The 12,183-nt window shown below is 41.8% G+C and overlaps 1 protein-coding gene across 1 annotated transcript in view; it reads left to right on the top strand.

Moving 5' to 3' along the window:
- The window catches only part of LOC145454368 (A disintegrin and metalloproteinase with thrombospondin motifs 2-like), a 31,364-nt gene that overhangs the window by 4,961 nt on the left and 14,220 nt on the right, over positions 1-12,183 (top strand). The window contains exons 6-7 of the mRNA XM_080332367.1: positions 6,528-6,611; positions 6,668-6,830. Of these exons, the coding sequence (XP_080188493.1) occupies positions 6,528-6,611; positions 6,668-6,830 (247 nt within the window). The remainder of the gene's footprint in view (positions 1-6,527; positions 6,612-6,667; positions 6,831-12,183) is intronic.

The following is a 12,183-nucleotide window of genomic DNA, read 5'->3' on the forward strand; positions in this document are numbered from 1 at the left end:
GATACAGTTATTTGCACTGACTACATACTTGAGCTATTTCGTAACTTGCATACAACGCTTTAACCTTGGAGTTTTCGCATCTATGAATAACTAACTTTCGATCCATACTTGACATGAAGATAACAGTGTGCACTTTTTGCCCTTCCCGGAATGTGGTGTCGATCTGTTAACATGTTCGACGTTTGTTGTCTTGAGGAGGGAATGTGTCCTTGGGATAAATCTCTCAACTTTTGATAGAAATGTGTTGGGATACACCAGTGGTTCTTAACCTTGCCCCCAGCGCCCCCCAGGGGGCGCTGGCGATGTTGAAGGGGGGCGGAAACGCTCAGGGGGCGATATGGGGGGCGCTGGGCTCAGGGGGGCGGTATGGGGGCGCTGGAGAAAAATGGCTTCGTAGTAGATGATGTGGTGATAGGACATATCCTTAATATCGAGTATTCAGAGCAAATTAACACCGAAAACTTCGTTACATATAGCCTTCAAAATACATATAGGTTTAATTGTCCATGGGCGCCTAAATGACTGACACCGAATGTTCCTGTCTTGGAAATCTGAACCCCAGAAGACGAATTCCATCTGGCAGGGAAAAATTATATGTCAGTTAAGAAATACCAATCTGAAATCGTGTGCGTCTTTTAGTTTAGTACGATTGGGCGACAGGGATATTCCTGTTGGGCGATATCCCCGTTGAGCGATACTATATTTTTTGATATTGCAGACAGGGGGTCACGAAATAACATCATGCAACGAGGTCATACCAACGGGTTCGCCTGCCCGAATATGTTTAATTATTGGTAACGGGCCCTACAGTTTCCAAGAAACCTCACAATGTTCGCTTTAAGTTTTGATGAGTCTGCGCACACTCAACAACTCACTGCGCTGACCCTTGGACAACAGTGCGCAACGACTAAAAAAACTCCGGATTTGTTGTGCGCAACGTAGATTTTCTGTGCGCAGAGACCGTGTCAGCACTGCGCACGTGCGCAGCTTAGAGGGAACTTTGCACCTAACTCAGCTCTACCGGTAAATGTGTTTATGTGAGCAGAGAGAGGATAAAAATTGATCTCAATTTACATGCAATTCCCGATGATATTGACCAATTCAATCCTTAATTAGTGAAATTTTTCGCACTTCGCGCGACTAGGCGAAAATAGCTCCCTCAGTAAATGTACACCGAATGTAGATACCTAATAGGCTATCAGCAAATAGCGGACAGCGTAATGAGGGTCTGGGAGCGAAGTCCTCCGGAAGTTTGGTATATCACCCGATGGGGGCCCAGAACCAACGTTTTATGTTTGGGGAGGGGGGCTGACGAAGTGCTGTTACGGCCCTGGTAACGAATAATTGTACCTGCGGGAACGCCCGAATATGTTTAATTATTAATTACGTGCCCCTTATTTTCCTATACAACAGCTCACTCAGTGCTACTGGTAAATCTGATTACGTGGGCTGAGAGTATAAAAAGTTTATAGCGACTTATAAATGAAATCACCATGCATTATAACAAATTTTGGTACCTAGGGCGACCAGGCCACACAAACTTTAGTGACCATCAAAATCACGATATGGGGTTCGTGGGGGCGAATCCCTCAGAAGTTCGGTTTATCACGCTATGGGTGCGCAAGGCAATCGTTTCTAGGGGGGTTGACGAAGTGCTGTCACGGCCCTCCCTCTTACTCATTGTCTTTATTACATTCGTTACAATATGAAGTTGAGGGGGGCGCTGGAGCACGATAATTTTTGAAAGGGGGCGCTGGACGAAAAAAGGTTAAGAACCACTGGGATACACCATTATATTTTCATTTCCTCAACACGTCGCTATGTTTGACATGCCTGGTCGAGACTATACTCTGGATGCGGTTCGACTGGACCTGTTGTAGTCATTCCTCATTAGGCGAATTCGGACCAACCGCCACTACGCTCATACGTATACGTACGTACGGACGCACACATACAGAACTAGATAATTTTAGTCAATCAGAAATGCAGGTAATCCAACTCTTATCTAATTTGTGGAATGTTTCTATGCTGTAATTCTAATTCTAATCTAGTTTATGATTTTTCTGAAAATGCTACAGAAGAATTGTATCGTGCGAAAAAATCCAAAGCTTGACATACCAACATTTTCCCTTCTCATGCTTATAAGAATGAACTTGATTTGATATGGACTGAATTGTTTTTTACTAATCCGGGATTTAATCCAATCTCCATTTTTTTTCGAATTCAGTAATTCTAATCCTAATCTTACTTTGAAAACATTGTGTTCCTATAATTCTAGGGCGGAGATAATAGAGTTGGATTAGCAACAAAGTCGATTATCGCGTTTGTCAGGATTTATCAACCCAGGATTAAGGAAACCGGTTGATCGCAGCGCATAAAGTTAGCGTTAATCTCATGATTTAACAAACCGAACAAACGATAGATAACTAGTTATCAATAGAAACTGCGGACGCTGCGGACCATTCCTACGCAGAAATATTTCCGATAATGACCGTGTCAACCGGACTGTCTCCTAGGTCAGAGGTCTCAAACACGCGGCCCGCGGCCGCATGCGGCCCGCGAGACCATTTTGTGCGGCCCGCGACGGCATTTTGGAATTTCAAGTATTCACCAATATATTCAAGTGCCGTATATCTTTTTTAGATATATAAACTTAAAGTTCACGCTAAGACTACTATAAAATAACCGAAATCTACAACAAACTTCACTGTCACATCACTTTTAAAAGCAACCTTGCTGTGGAAGATCGACTATTACGTCTCATTTCTAGTTTATAATGATAAGACATGACCCGTTGATGATTCGTGACTGAAAATTGTGATTTGGTTTGCTGCGACCTTTTCGTTACTCGATTTCGGATTGACTGGGTGATTAAATTAAAATGACTCGAGTTGAGTCGGGTGAAACGTCAAAATCAGAGAAGGACTTGCGACTCGGGTCGGTGACTTGGTGGGGTGGGTAATCCTACGGACGCAACAATCTATGATACTGTCATGGGGAATAGTAATATATACATAAAGGTTGTATAGCTTAAGTTGCGTGGGGTATATAGCTATCTAATCAGGTCAGTATGGCAGCCATTGGTATTCCGTGACCCCCGTGACGTATAGTTGAATATATGCTAGGTGTTGTTTGTTCTCTTTATCCATGTTATTATCGTTGGCGAGTAAGATAGTATAGTACACTCTACAGCTGTAACATCAATGAATTCTTCGCCGATTGGACATTTCAATTCCATGGGTTCTTAATCAGGGTCCGTAGACTCCATCGGGGTACGAAGCACCACATCAGGGTGTACGAGATGCATTGTGGAATTAGGCCTATATGCTGTGGAATATTTTCTTGACCAATTGATTCAACTGGAAAATAGTCCCCGCGCTGCGCGCGATTTCATGTGAATGGGATTCTGATTTTAATATAGGTACCACCAGAAATTGATATATTCCAATATTAATTGAAGGCAAAATCTAACGCTGATTTAGTTTGACTTTGGCAATGGCAGTCACAACAGCCGATACTTATCACGACTGTATCAAAACCAGGATTAGGCTACACCGCTAAAATGCTCTGATATCAGATCAATCTTCAGTAGATTTTAAAATATTTTACATAGAATTGTGGCACGCTAAATGTCCACTAGCTGCAATATTATAGCCCGACATGAGGCATGCTCTCGTATGATGTCTATTACTCATTAATTAAAAAAATTATGCCCGACACAAAATCAATTTTATTGAAATATTTGAAAATGTTTTTTTTTCGTGTCAAGAGTGAATAATGCCATAGTAAATTACATTGCCACGATTTTTGTGGAATGCCTGTTTGCAAGGTCCCGCCAAATAAGGTCTACATTGAGAATTATACATTGAATATCCCTAAGATTGGTGCTGCGGCCCGCGGCGTCATCAAAAACTGGGAAATGGCCCGCGAGCACATTTGAGTTTGAGACCTCTGTCCAGTGGCGGCTCGTCCTATAGGGCAACTGGGGCATTGCCCCACCTAAAATTCTGTTCAATAACAGTTCTTTACCATTTATAGACGCACAGCAATCTATATATACCGAAATCACAGCAAAAATCGTATTCTTCTTGTCCTTTCGCTTGTAAATGCCCATATATATAGCGAAGTCTCTGCGAAAATCGAATTCTCTTCGTGTTTTCGCTTTGCAAATGCCTAGCCGGGGCATGCCCCGGTAGCGCTCATAACAAGCTTTCACTGTCTATTCTCTCAAAGCTGCGCACAATAAAGAAACAGTGATTTACTCTCTCCTATTCATAAAATGACCGAGCAACCGGGGCAACATAGCCTACTCGCCCTTAAGGTGTGATGTAACAATCGTATCTACATCTGAACTCGGTTACCGTCATATGCGTTTAGTCGACCTTTGCTGGTATAGGTCGATTTTGATGGTGTTTCACACCATGATAATTCTTGAAACTTGGTATGTCATGTCGTGATGGTGGTATTTAACATTGTCCCAAGTTTCAGGGTTTCTACTTAAAGTTTAGGGTAGTAATTCCGTTTCCGAAGTTGAGTGTGTGCTGATTCGTCATGTATCGCAAACAGATTTTACTCAAAAGCCGGTATTGGTATCCATTGATTTTGACGATGTTCCATACCGAGATCGGTCATGACATTTGGTACGGTAAGTCTTAATGTTAGTATTCAACGCGGTACCAAGTTTCAAGTTTGTCACTGTACTGTGTTAGTGGTAATTTCGTTTCCTAAATCGAGTGAGAGCTGACTCGTCATTTATCGCAAACATATTTTACGCAAAGCCGGTATTGGTCTCCATTGATTTTAACGATGCTCCTTACCTAGATCCGTCATGAGCTTTTGCATGGTATGTCTTGATTTTAGTATCGAACGCTGTGCCAAGTCTCACGGTTGGCACTCAATGATTAGGGCAGCAATTTCGTTATCAAGGTCGAGATGTTAAAGATGTGCGCTGATCTGACACTTAGCCTACCTAACGCATTGCGGATTTCACGCAAAAGTCGGCGTATCTGTGTTAACGCTAACTGTGTTCCATACTGAGATAAGTGATGAGATGATGATATCATGAAACAGTTTACTAGCATCCTCGGTTTGCATTCAAATATTTACTTTTATTTTATATTCTCCAATGTCAATTTTGACCGTGAAATTGTGGCCTTCAGGCCATTTGCTTACAATTACAACCCCTGTCAAGCGCGATAGCTGTTTCGTTTTCGATGGCGGCTAACAGCTGATCGCTTGATCAATGATCAGCCTATTCCTCAGTAAATTTTACGCAAAATTCGGTGTTGGTCTGTTTGTATTAATTTTGACAGTGTACCATACCGAAAACGGTCATGAGGCTACTTCTCGTTGATTTCATGTAACAGTGTACCAAGTTTTCGGCTTTCATCCACGTATTTATTCGGTAATATATTTTCCAAAGGCGATTTTGCAGCAGACATATAGACCGTAAGCCGTATGTGTCGTGTGACAGTCTCCAGCACCAAGGCCAAAACATCTCCTATGCTGTATCGGGACCGAATTTCCGAGGCTGCTATCCGTAGTTCTTCAGAATTATGTTTTGGATTCAATATGACATTGTCCAATCTATGAGATAACAATTGCGTATGTGTCCGAACTCGTTGACCTTTCCAGCTAGGCTTACGCAATCTCTCGAGTTATAGTCATTTCCATTTCTGCAGATAATTAGTCAAGTCAGGTATAGTGCGAACATGAGCCGTGTGAAATCTTTGTTCCGTACGCCGTTTACGCAGTTACCACACTTCAAGTCACAGCTCACCGGCAGACCTCTCGCGGCACATACGTTAAATCACTGTTGTCGGGAAGTTCGTGTTACCGTAGTTCGTACCACTAAGTTACTTGTTTACGTTGGAAAACTCCATTGTGACGTCATCTTGATAAAAAGTCGCTTGCAGCCCTTGCCCCACCACCCGATATTGTCACGAGCCGCCACTGCCTCTGTCCTAGGTAATGGCTTCACTAAACAATCAACGAATCATGTACCCGCCATTGCAGAGCGATATCAATATTCTATAATCCGTTTCGCAGCTGTACCAGTCGAATTGGACAAGACTTTCATTTCGCGATGATGATAATTCTACCTGCAATTGAAGTATCGTTATCACCAGAGGCTGCTGTTTCATTCAACTATACATTCTATAAATTCAACATATTGACAACTGACAGCATCTAACACGTTTTCACATTATGATGTAACAGATAACGCCACTTGATTGAAAACTCGGGGCATCTGGACTATCCATCGCGTGTAACCTTTCCCAACTTTATGCGTCGCGATTAGCAGTAATTAATCACACGATTAGCATTCTGCCGGATCAGCTGACTTTATTATCCCCACCTAAAAATCGTCCCTATTAGCAGTTTTTAATCACATGATTAGCATTATCCCTTATCAGCTAACTTGATTATCTCCGCCCTTAGTTTTTCTAATAATTTGAAACGTTTGAAAATTTTCTAGTCCATCGCTGCATGTAACGACTCCTAATTACATCTGAAACGATGTTCAGGTGGACGAAATCTATCAAGACGATTCGATCGGCCATGACATCAACATCGTCGTGGTACGAATCACGCTCTTGGATCACGAACAGGTTTGTTATATATTAAAGTCGCAATGCTGTCAGGCTAATTATTACAACGCGCGAAGTCAGAGAACCTAATCTCCGGCCGGACTGCCATGACGAACCTAAAATCGGTTTGCAAATGGACTCATCGGAATCATCACGTGGATGGTGAGGCGGAAAATGGAACTGATTACGATCACGCGATATTTCTGACGAGGAGATTTTTCGGACCGACCGGGATGGAGGGTAATATTAATGCAGTTAATTCAAATGCTCGTGACAGCAAATCCAAGTGACCAAGATTCTCAGGCGGTGGTCGTATATATATAGTTAGGGCTGGGCACAATGATTCGAGTACTCGAATCTGAATCGAGTATTAATTTTAATGATTCGAGTCGAGTAGTAAAATACGGTATTTTCGAGTACTGAAATTATACTCTCCTCGCCACTGCAAGGTAATTTATCAACGAGAAAATAGTTTCGATACTAATATTCACTGTCGAAGCCTTGAAACCTTGACTGGCCGAGTGGCCGTATCGCAGCATTCGAAACATATAGTACAAAGCTACGAACGTTACCGGAAATAACTCATTTCCAAAGTCATGATCATCCCGCAACATTGTCACCAAGTGCAAAGAAATCGGCATGGTAGAAAAATACCAAAGTATCTTTCATGTGATGGATAACAGGTCTTTGTGGTCGCATAAAAGGAACATATTTGAACTTCGATATATCACATTCTGTTGTGACATCATAATGAGTGATACTCGATTACTCGACTCGACTCGAAGCATTTTACGTGATTCAGAATCGAATCACTCAGGTACTCGATTTTGCCCAGCCCTATATATAGTGAAAGTTAATTGTGACAAACAATTATGTCATGGACCTCGATAGCACAGACCTTGATAGTGACCTCGATACCACAGAGATGGAGTGGTATGGTATAAATCAGGGGTCGCCAACTCAAAACGGGTCGCGGGCCACTTTTCGAATTTCGTAGCGGTCGCGGGCCGCATGAATTCGATATCCATATAAGGTGGGCAATAGGGTTGTTCAGAATTGACCGACTTTCAAAAAGTCTAGGTTTTCAGTCCGTTTCCCATGCCTTATACCTTAAAAACAAATCCTGGCAACTTTTTTTTGTAATTCATCCCCTGCATCCGTGTGCACATTGAGCTGGAAGAATAGCAGCTGAAAATAGGGGATTCCCCTAAAATCTGAGTGTCACGATTTTACCTAGCCTAGTTAAAGTGACATATAACATGGATTTACGCAGCTGTTGCGGTTTGGAGTGCTACAAAACCCCACTATATAAGGCATTCCTAGTTCAGGATATCATTTCCATGTCCCACCCAGCCTTAGAACTGCTCAAAACTACCTAAAACTGATAGTCATTTTGTTGGATCACATATCCTACACCCCTCAAACCTACCCGGCACTGTTCATCAATTTCCTGGATCCCCATGTGCAAGAATACAACTGTAAATGTAACATCCACTCACAGCCACATAATAAAAATCACAGGAAACGAAAAAATAAGGCAAAGAAAGAGATCAACTTGGCAAAATATTACATAAATCAGGTGGATGAAATGGTTGCTTTCGAGAAATCTGCATATCTGTTCCGGTGATCTTCCACAGCTTGTAGGAGGCTCGCTCGCTGTTTTTTGTCATCCGTTATGAACGCAGCATAGTCGGTATTCAATTTTACCATACGCTCTGCTGCATCATTAACTACTTCAACAGTATTCACAAATTCTTGAGCTGTCACGAAATCCGGATCAGCATGCCATTCCGAAACTGGAAGACTCAACCAATCATGTTCCACATGTATAGCATCAAATAGAAACCACGATTCTGGCCCAATCAAATCGACCATACTCATTGACTCAGAGACAGAGTCAGAGATCAGACTGAGAGGCATACATCTGCGATATTTTTCAGGGATTGGCATTTTCAGCAATTTAGCAGCCATCGCTTCCTTCAGTTTGTCAGGAATCGTTGGATTAGCCGAGAACGTGGTAAATACCACCTTTTCCTCAGTTAGATACCAATGATGTTTTCGCAATTTCTTGTATGCCACATCAGCAACAGTAAGATCGCATAATGAAAAGTTTTTCATCTCATGAATGAATTTGAGATCATTCCAAGGTGCGTCACATGCAATACCAGTTTTCAACCAAGCTGGAACATAAAACAAAGCAATGAATGTATTGATTCGTTCGAACTTTTCAATGAACTCTTCAGAATAGTCCATTTGCTCACTCCACATGAACATTTTTTGACAGTACAGGACTTGACTCATCCATGTAGCGCTATGAGTAGCACCAGGCTTGCGAAAACGATGATCAACATATTTGTCATCCAAAATCGCCAAGGTGCCTGTTGCACATTCTCTGTAATCTCTTATCAAGACTTCTTTCTGCTTTCCATCATTGGGTTTCATCAGTGGAATTATTTCTTGCTTTGCTTCATCAGCTTTCATCGCCAACCAGCTGCCTTCAATAAACTTCAGCGTTTTATAGCTTCTTGATTTATCAATATGTTTCCACTTCTTCTTGAAGGTATTAAAATCCGTGTTTTCAGGGCCTGTGGTTGTCGATCCAAACAAACACTTCCAAACCTCTCGAATGACCAGTTCATAAATATGATGGCGACAGGCATTGTAGAAAACTTTCCTGTTAATCAATTCATCAAGTAACGGAACCGCACCTTTGTTTTTACCAGTGTTTGAGGATGTTGTGTCAAACACAAGAGCTCTACCAGATTTTGTTAAATTCCAAAGTTCCAGCAGTTCAAATGATGCATCAGCCTGTGCTTTTCCTGTAGCACTTTCCAGAGTTTGAATGCCAAGAAGTTTCCCTTTCTTAAATGCGCCGGAATACGCAGACGATGCGAGCACTGCCAAGGCCTCAAATTGATATCCTAGACGACTCTTAGTGCGTTTTCCATCCCAGTGCAATGCAATGTGCTCTGGGGATTGGTGGATATTTTTTCAAAGATAGATTCGGAAATATTCAAACGATTCGCAATGCGTCGTCGATAGGTCCCAGATCTTGAAAGATGGAAGTCATTAGGGTTGCCATCGCAAGCTTTAATCAGTGCTGCAGTTATCATGGTAGCGGCATTATCACTGACTTTCAAGCGATCAAAAACCTGGCATAGGTCTTCGTCGCTGAATAGGTTTACAGGAGCTTTTAGAGTCACAAATTTAGCGGAATGACCAGATGTCGACAGTGCAAGTTCAAAATCAGTGCTGTGAGAAGTGTCAGCTACCTGTGAAGATATAGGTGAGCTCTCTGTAAATTCACCTTCGCTACTTGATGCTGGTGCAGACTCTCTTGCACTCATGGTCCGTCTCTTTTGTTGCATGATTTTCGCTTTCAACACTTTATCTTTGCCACCGATCGTTGCTAATCTCGGACCCCTTTGATCCTGATAAAATGCTATGTCTTCACGTTTTTTATCGTCAGAAAGAAGTCTACTTGCTTCAATTGTCGCTATCGCGTCAGGGGCTCCTATATCCCATAGCTTACTCAGTTTGGCTTCAAAGTCGCTTTGTTTTTTTGATACATATTGCCGGCCTGCAGTTTTCTTTAGTGACAGCCATTGTTTCCATACTGTTTCCAATCTTTTGGTGGCATTGACTTTTGTGATAGTCTTTATGCCAGCAAGTAACCAAAAACCGATCACTTCATCTACTGCGATCTGGATGTGTGACTTGACTGGTTCATTTTTTAAAAATGAATGCTCTCTCAGGTGTAGCACATATTGCATAACTTGCCTCAGAGCGGGCAACTTCGATCCCGTAATGGCTTCCTCAGATGGCCCAACTAAGAAATGCTGTGTCTGCGATCGTGTTCTTCTAGCTTTCTTCGGTACTGCTGCACTAGATGACGATTTTCTTTTTTTTCAGACATTTCGCACTACAGCTAATCCTAGAAAAACAGATATACATAAACCCAGTCAAGCAACAAAGAATAGTGGAAAACATTTCAGTTCTTTTAGAGTTTTAGGTCGACCACATACTGCATAATTTGCACAGGAGTAGCCAGATTAGATCTAGTTATAGATTATCGAAGATAGTTATTCCTAAATTGGAAAAACTCATACCAGTATATTGATATCTTGGGATAAAACAAAAAAATTTAGAGCAACCGACTGGCGGCTTTACCCAGTCACTGGAATAGACATTTGCAAGCTTTGTTTCTATCCCAGTAGAAAGGAAAAGAGTATCAGGTCTATTATATCAAATAGTTGTATACTGCTATAATACTATGTTCACTAATCACGCGCTAAACCCGCTAATAGCATGAGTCAAAACGCCGCCTGATAAGTCCTGCACCTCAATCGTAAACACAGTCCATCAACAACAAAGCAGCAAGGCCCCTGACTAATCAATGATCCCCGTTTCACAGCCGTGTTCAGCGCTTCATCAGCGCTAGCTCAGTGGCTAGAACATACGCGTCACGTCAGTGAGAACACACGCCATTCCTGTCGAGTCACTGACAACGGGGGAATCCCCTAATTCCGAAGAAATTTTTAGGTGCATGAAAAAACGGCAATGTGCACACGGATGCAGGGGGTGAATTACAAAAAAAAGTTGGCAGAATTTGTTTTCAAGGTATAAGGCATGGGAAACGGACTGAAAACCTAGACTTTTTGAAAGTCGGTCAATTCTGAACAACCCTAGTGGGCAACCACGTTCTAAAACTCTACGTCAGTACAACGATGTGCTGCCTAACATAGGCGATATAGGCATAGCGACCACAAAAGAAGTAATATTTTATTAGGGAATATAAATACAATAAAAGATCACTGTTATCAATTTCATTATATTTTGAACTCTGAGCTGTGCACGATACCTGGAAACGCTTTTGGGGGCTAGCGAAATACATTACTAGCTGAAAGACCATCTTCACGTAAAGCTTGATCTTGTGTGGAAGCCCTAAGCCAGTAGCTCTCGAACATTTTTAGACATGTCCCCCTTTATGATACTGAGAAATGTCGCCCTCCCAGGTCGTCATATCACAAAATGCATCCATGATGCTAGAAATCCGAACGGGTAGTTTAACGGCATGGATGGTTATGAATAGGGCTGGGCACAATGATTCGAGTACTCGATTTTGAATCGAGTAATTATTTTAATGATTCGAGTCAAGTAGCAAAATACGATTTTTTCGAGTACTGAAATTACACGTTCCTCGCTACTGAAAGTTATTTTATCAACGAGAATTATTGTTTCGATACTATTTACCACTGTGGAAGCCTTGAAACCTCGATTGACCGTGTCGCAGCATACGAAACACATAGTACAAAGCTACGACCGTTACTGGAAAAACATTTCCCAAGTCATGATCCTCCCACAACATTGTAACAAAGTGCAATGAAATCGGTAGGGTCGAAGAAATACCAAAGTATCTTTAATGTGATGGATAACACGCATTATATATTCTTTATGGTGGCACAAAAGGTACATATTTCAGCTTCGACACATTACAATTTGTTGTGACGTTATAATGTGTGATACTCGAATACTCTACTCGACTCGAAGCATTATATGTGACTCAGAATCGAATCACTCTGGTACTCGATTT

Source organism: Botryllus schlosseri, chromosome 13 (assembly GCF_051294905.1).
Source record: "Botryllus schlosseri isolate E-star chromosome 13, Bs_hap1, whole genome shotgun sequence".
Taxonomy (NCBI): Eukaryota; Metazoa; Chordata; class Ascidiacea; order Stolidobranchia; family Styelidae; genus Botryllus; species Botryllus schlosseri.